The 7897-nt window shown below is 34.9% G+C and overlaps 1 protein-coding gene across 2 annotated transcripts in view; it reads left to right on the forward strand.

Annotated features, from left to right (window-relative positions):
• The window catches only part of CPNE8 (copine 8), a 103469-nt gene extending 95826 nt beyond the window's left edge, over nucleotides 1-7643 (forward strand). For both annotated transcript variants that reach the window (XM_035549279.2, XM_035549280.2), the window contains exons 19-20: nucleotides 683-756; nucleotides 5695-7643. In XM_035549279.2, the coding sequence (XP_035405172.1) occupies nucleotides 683-756; nucleotides 5695-5883 (263 nt within the window). In that variant the 3' untranslated portion in view covers nucleotides 5884-7643. The remainder of the gene's footprint in view (nucleotides 1-682; nucleotides 757-5694) is intronic.
• Nucleotides 7644-7897: the final 254 nt, after the last annotated feature.

Consider the following 7897-nt stretch of genomic DNA (forward strand, 5'->3'; position numbering starts at 1 on the left):
AGGGCTTAGATTTTCATACAGCGTACTGAAAGAAGGATTGTAGGATTGCTGATCCAATGGCTGAGCAATTATTTTGTAACCCCAGGTCCATCCATTGCAACACTAACTGTAGAGCAGGTATGCCTTCCTACAGAAGTCTAGAATGGCTTCTGGGTATATTGACAATTACAGAATTTTCCTGGACCCTGTTCAAAAAAATACAAGAGCTAGCTAGTAAATTTAAGAAAATTATTTTAAGAACTCCTAATTCATATGTAATAACAGTCGTTACATTTCCAGTATGAATGTTATTGCCTTGTTGTGCTATATCCTTTGTTACCTTCTGTAACAATAATTTCTGAAGATGAATTCTTCTCCACCTATGAAAGTATGAATATAGCCTTACCAAAAGGATATGCTTGCTGGTTTGGGAGCCGGAAGGATATGGTGGACCTTATCATGGTGTGTTTTGTTCTGAAGATGAGAATAAAGGCAAAAAGTAGGTATTGTTAGCATGAAAAAGTACAAAATAACTGCAATACATTATGTATTTTATAGAGCAAATAATCTAAAGAGTTACCTTAAGATAGCAGTTGTTGGTTTTGTTCCTCTAAAAGTGTAAATTGACTAAAGTTTTCCTCAGTTATGCTTTCTCTGGGTAGTTGAACTCTCACAGATAAATTAATTTCTTTCTTTTTTTAAGCTATGGAAGAACTGGATGGTGATGTAGTCAGGATTTCTTCAAGAGGAAAGTTTGCAGAAAGAGACATTGTGCAGGTGGGAGAGAAAAATTGCCCTAATCATTACATTTTACTGATCCTTTTTGTTTTGACTTCTTGTTCTATCTATATTCCCACCTTTCATTTTACCTTAGCACCGTCATACTTTATCTTACGGATGTTTATAACGAGCTCAGAAACTCTTTGTGATACCTCTAAGCCTTTATATAACACAAGATATTGGATATGCATTGAATAGAAAATGATCCCTAACTGGTAACGCACTGAGATAAAGTCTTAGGGTTATACAGCCATGGGAGAAGAGTTAGGTGCCTCTGCATTCCAGGTACTGCGATCTCACTGTGATTCCATGAAGAAAAACTGCAACTTCTGTGGAAATTAGCAGTACCTAGCCTTCTAGCAAGTGGTTTTGAGATGCGTAGGGTATCTTCCCTTGCCTCTAACTGCCAGTACAGAAGACCATGAGTGTCTCCCAGTTCCCGTGTCCTGTCAGCCACATATGACCATGCAGATGCCTCATGCCTCAAGGTATCGCAGATGATAGCAGGCAACTGTGTTCAGGTGACTGAACAAAGCCTTAAAAGTGCTGTTCTCATCTGCATTCCACAGGCTCCTCCACTTCTCTGCCAAAACCCTCTGGTTCTGTTCCTGCTCATTACCACCATTCAGTCAGCCCTATGATTGTCATTCACACCTAAGCAGCCACTTGCAGAGCGGTATGGTAGCTCTGCGTGCACATACCCACCGTAATTCCCTTTCTGCCCAAGGGCAGCAGATTTCTAGAAGTCCACAGCTTGTCCAAACCATGTGTTTCATCCATGCTCCTGGCACCCTTTTTTGCCTTACTGATTACATACACACCTGGAAAGACTTGATTTCATAATTGTTTTCTTGATCAAATTAGAGATTAGATGCTCATTTTTATTTCATGGGATACTAAAGGGGAACCAAACACACAGAAAGACGTTTGATGGCTCAGCATACTAGTCCCTGCTTGCTAAAGGAAGTATTAAAGAAATTGACATTTGAAAAGTAGCAAACTACTTAAAAATTAGATCAACCTGGTGACTGTAGAAATAATTATATCTGTCTAAGGTATCTGGCCTAAGTCAACTATAAACAAGCTGCCTCCAGAACTGGAAGTGCTTCAGGATCCTGGACTAGTATTTCTGCAAAGTCCTGTGCCATGTCAGAATTGTTGAAGCTAATTCACATATATCTGACATGCATTGCACTGTGTACTTTAAATATGTGCAAGGTAATTGTACATAATTTCTCCAAACAACAGAATCTCCTAAAGCTGCTGTTTTTACATTCAGTGAGCATAAACAAATAGACTTCTTCAAATGTTATAAAAAAGATTAGTGAAAATGTTATGCATCAGAAATATTCTAATTTCTGCTGAGATAAAAACTAAAATTCAGTGAATACCTTTTTGCATTTCCTTAGAATTCACTGCAGATCAGAAATGTAATAAAACATTTATTTACTATGAACGTATTTCAATCAGAACTTTGCCCCAAGCCATACTGAATTAGCTGAAGGCAGTAATATTTTGTGTGCTTTCTGCCTAAATAATAACAAATACATTATAGTCTAGCTACATGAATAAAAAGGGATAATGTCAAACCCTTTAAGTTTAGTGTGACCTTTATTTTGTAAATGGTAGGATAAAACTGACTTGAGTTTATAAAATAAACTACTAAAAGATAAAAAGATAATCTTTTTTTGTGTTAGGTTAGTTAAAATTAACTAGTAAAACTGACTGTTAATTTTAACAGTGAGTATTATTGTGAAATAAGTAAATTAGGAATGGAGAGATTTGCCCGCTATAAGTGACTCACAGTATTGATTATATTTACTACTGACTGCAGTTTGTGGAAAGACATGATCTTTGTTTTTCCCTCCTTGCTGATAAACATAAGTATTATAGGGAGTCTGAATTATACATCTACCAATTCTTCCTCAGTTTATTTAATTTCTGCTCCTTTGTTTTCCTCTTTCTGTTTATTTATTTTTAGGAAAATATTTACTCATGGTAATGTACCTATTGTTTCTCTTGAACATTTTGTATATTAAAATTTTATATAAACTCTCAAGCTAAAGGCAAAGCATTTTGCATTTGTTCAGTCTCCCTTCAATTTTTCTTACATCTTTCATTCTATGAAAGATTTCTACCACCTCTGCTTGTTCTGTGTGGTAGCTCTAGGCCTTGCTCTCTTTGCCATCTGTCCTCGTGTATCTGTGCATATGTTTATCTGTCCATAGTTCCTACAACTCTTCTGATACCTATATACCTTAAGGAGAGGGCAGGGAGAACTAATTCATACCATCTGCATTGTATAATTGCATTTCAACAACTTCGCTGTTGAAACAGCCAGCCTTTGCTGCAGAAATGTGGTCTGAGTTTTCATGGCTGTTGTTAAGGTGATCTCTTGAAATGGGACGCATTTGTTTTTTTAAACCGGAGAGCATATGTTTTTTACATAAGAGTACATTAGAAAAGGAATAACCATCTGAGAGCGAAATGAACACCAAGCTTATCCCTTCTCAGCTGAATGTATAAACTTACAGACTACAGAGATACTTCCTTTTTTTTGTCATTCTAACTTCATGCTTCTGGGGACAGTTAGAGGTATTCTTACCAGTAAGGTGATGGAGTTTAAGAAGAAGCATGCTGTTGAAACTGGGCAGTGCTGTGCTGGCTTCTGGAAACCAATGTTGCTTTTTTTTAATAATCTCAAGAAGTCACTTCCAGACTCAACTATGCTGTGACTGAGTCATCATTTTCTAAGGAACTGCTTGCTGGGGAAATACTCCAATCAGTTGCTGTTTATGCTTAATTTGGACACAGGCTTCAGTGTAAATCAACATAGTTTAAGCACCAAGGATTGAAGCTGTTTATCTGGCAAGTTGAGATCCTCATCCAGGGAGTGAAGCAAAGAGCCAACTCTTACTTGAATTCTAAACATATCTTGGTAGGAGATTGATGCCTTGATAGGGATGCTACTGGACAGATTCCAGAGCTCGAGATTAAGCATAGGAAAGTTATTGCTAATGCTGTCTATGCCTCAGGTCAAACCTAACCTTCAAATTCCCAAATTTCACCTGAATGGAAAATTTGATTCCTAAATTCTGTGGGATATCTCCATTCCCAATGTGGATGTTATTTCCAATCCCAGAGATGACTTAACTTTCTAGCTGGGCACCACTAAACATAATAGTACCCCATTCTTTTTATCCATCTTCCCTTGTTACCCATCTTCCCTTGTAACCCTCTTCTTCGCTCTTCTGATTTTTGTGGCGGATTTTGAAAACAAGACAATATGCAAGTTGCATGCACCTGTGTCATTCTGCATGTGCCATTGTTTCCATGTATCCCTATAGAATCTATAGCGATACTGCCTTTTAAGAACAATTTTTAATTTTCAACTATTTTGCTTTTGATGAACAAGCTATGTTTTTCATATCCTGCCTCCTTTAAGCATTTTTTTTAATATTGACTCCACTGAAAATAAAGAAGTTCATTGCAAAAAACCATAGCAGAATGGTAGCAATAAACTTCATCTAGTTTCATAAGTCCAGGGTGAGAAGTGCTTTCCGGAGCTGATGTAAAAATGATTTAATTAAGTTCTTTATTGCTGAAAGGTTGCCTTCATTTTTTTTTTTCGAAGAGTTGCTTTATTTGTTTAATATATTAAGTAGATCTCTTGTGTTGTGTTTTTTTTCTGTCTTTCCTGGAAGACTCTCAGAAATGTGGTATAAGTTAAACTCTCGCTGTAATTCAGTGGTCTCCTAAATCTTGAAAGCTTTAATGCTTTTTAGAAAAATGAAATTTAATATAAAGTCTTGGTTGATGTGCATCCAAAAAGACAATTTTTTTTCAGGTTAGTATAATGGGGAAAAGGGTCTGCTCATTTTAGAGTTCAGCCAGGAGATGAGACATCTCTGGGTTTGGCTTCTCAATTAGTTCTAGTTTTATCCTGGAGTATTATATGGGAAAAGTTAACAATTAAGTCTTCTCTGTTTCATGAGGGGAAAACAAATTACTGTTAGGGTTTGAATTCTGGCATAGTCAACCATATTAGTAGCTTTTGAAAATAAATCACAGTTTCGAAAAGTCACCCAACTGCAATCCTGAGATAGACCCCAAAATTTGAGCAAGAAGCAGTATTTCAGATAAATATTCCTTTTGGCACAACTGATTAGATAACTTTACCAACTACATCTCTGCATGCTGCCTGCTGTGAATAAAAATCAAGGAGCCTAGATTGTTTCTTTTTTTTCCTTACCAGTAGCACAAGCATCTTGTTAATTATTATGAATTTCAAGGAAAAGCTGGTGGCTAACTTTTTAGGTGTAGCAGATCTGGGTATCCCATAACGCATTCTTTTTTGAAATCAAATCTTTTTAGCTTAGAGCCTTAATGCATTCGTTAGTGTCAGGTAAAAAGTATTGAGTTGGTTCATAGTCCTACTAAGTATAATGAAAAATGATTAAGAATATAAAGTCATCCATTCTTGTTTTGTTCACTTCAGATGGCAAAAATTCTGTCCGCAAATTGCAAGAGCAGAGATAGTCTGTTAGGAGAGCCCTATATGAACAGGACATGTAAGCTAAGAATAGCTTTGTGAAACAAAATTACTTTCTTGTATAAACAGGGTTGAGAGACAAGCCAAATACGTCAATAAAGCACGTAACTGGTAATCTCAGCCAGCCATGGTTTAAGAATATGAAGAGCTTCACCCAAGTGAAAGCTTGATACTATTTCTATTAGAAAGTAGATGTTTTTAAATTGAGATACAATGTGTGTATATAAAATACAAAATATGAATGTGTATATGCATATATAAAATGTGTAAGGTAGTATATTCACGTACCTTAACTCCCTAGATCAAACTTTCTCATTTTTGTGTTGTAAGATGTCTTCTGTGTCTGCGTAATGACCTGTGTGAATGTATCTTTTGTTTTGTAGTTTGTGCCATTCCGGGATTACATTGACAGAAGTGGGAACCACGTGTTAAGCATGGCAAGACTTGCTAAAGATGTTTTAGCTGAGATCCCAGACCAGTTTCTGTCGTACATGAGAGTCAGAGGAATAAAGCCATCACCTGCACCACCACCCTACACACCTCCTATTCATGTGTTACAGACTCAGATTTGAGTGCTCCAAAGTGCTTGGCATTCTTCACAAGTTGAGAGTCTCTGGGTGCAGCAGTAGCTTTTTGGAGCTAGAAAAATTCTCTTCACATACCAAAATTCTCCATAAGGTTGCATGAGCAACTGAAAAGCTTTTAAATGCTAGGATGAAAATGTGTATGTTCTCTCCGAGTCCTTTTTTTTTTTTTCTTTTTTTGGACAAGAAACCCTGCTTTTTTGATCTATTTATTCGAGGGGAAAGCACAAGTCAGGATTTCAACTCAGAAGAAATGTCCTCTCTGAATACTGTGTGTACATAAATGTATAGGAATGCTATTCCTCTGTATCAATGTTTACATGTTACTATTTTTAAATTTCAGTACTTTTATAACTATTCTTAAGAATAAAAGTTTGGAATATTGATTCACACGTCTTCTAGCTTGCAATAGTTTGTCACAAGATCACAAGAGAAGCAATATCTCTTTGAATGTTTGTCCAGACAAATACAAGCGGAAGTTAAGAAAAGGACAAATATATGTGTGTTTTCCAATATCTGAATTGCTTCAATCAGTGCTCAGTAATCTATTCATCTCACACTCTGAGAATAAGCTCCTAAAATGTGAATATCATAAATTGTGTATGACTTACAACCAACTCCAAACTTCAAGGGGGAGGTATGTGTATTTTTTCAGAGATTCTCCAATTTCTAAGTTTATCTAAGTTTACAGTTTTTTAAACTAGTTACTGAAGCAAATTAGAAGAGTTACTTGCTATAAGTAATTAAAGAAAATTACCTCAAATCAGAACTTCAAGTATTACAGTTGACTCACTGAGCTCATTAAATCTTATCATGCATTCCTTAAAGCACTGGAAATTTTGCATCAGAAAAGTCTTTTGGTGTGATTACAGCAGATGTTTTATAATGGATCATTTTAAACTTAATTTAAAATTATAACTTTTTTGTCTAGATTGCCCATTCAAAGGGATGCTGGCTCTTAATATTTGGGTTTATATTGTCATTTAATCACATTTCCATTCAGGATGCATGAATGATAATGTTAATTAACTGGTTTAAAAATTGCACAACCATGTTGCTTTGTGCACAATTTTGTGTACTGAACTACCCAAAAATTTTATTATATGCCTGTTCATATATAATTATGAAATGATTTTGCATGTACAGTTTTTACAAAATACACAGTTTTGTGAGTTTGTCAGATATATTTTATTTAGAACTAATGGCCTTAAATTTCACAAAACTCCTGAAATGATTGTGAATTGCCTTCAAATACTGTTAAAATTGAACATTTTTATTTTTTGTGTGTCACAATTGTAACTGTCTTGTAATGTAACTTCTTTTCTTTGCATATAAACTATTTACTACTTCTGTTTCTTACTACTGTATGTGGTAATGTACAGTATGAAACTAAGGTGCGTTTTTTAAGCATGAAAAGTTTTTTTCCAGAAATGTATCTTCAATATTAATGGCATATAACTATATAAAAGCAGAATCTTCCATTTTTAAGTATATTTAAATTCCTTTAACTATCTCATGCAGGAAGTTCTTTTTTCCAGATAATTATTCTGTTAGTAAGGGGGAAATTTTTTTTTTTAGAAATAAATATTGTTTTATTTTTGTTTCAAAACAGTTTTTACATAAATATGAATTTTAATTTTCTCACCAAGATATGTATTTCTTAGTGGATTGGTGTTGCATGAATGAAATTTGATACCTGACAATTACAAATTTTGATGAAAGTGCATCATAAAGAATGTTTAAATCTACTGAATGGTGGTGTTCTCCTTCCATCTTCTGCCTTTATATTTCATACTTGTATTGTTGGCACTTTATAAATAGCTGAATTAATACTATATTTCTGTTGCTTCATTCTGTTAGGTGAATCTTTATGCTGACATTTGTATGAATTCACATGGGTCCATGCTTTTAGCAGGTTTTTCTCCTAAAGCCAAAATTACCAATTTACATTAATCGGTTTCCAGGTCTTCCAAGTTTTTATTTCTCCCTCTTTTATCTAGTA

The sequence above is a fragment of the Cygnus atratus genome, chromosome 1 (assembly GCF_013377495.2).
Source record: "Cygnus atratus isolate AKBS03 ecotype Queensland, Australia chromosome 1, CAtr_DNAZoo_HiC_assembly, whole genome shotgun sequence".
Classification (NCBI taxonomy): Eukaryota; Metazoa; Chordata; class Aves; order Anseriformes; family Anatidae; genus Cygnus; species Cygnus atratus.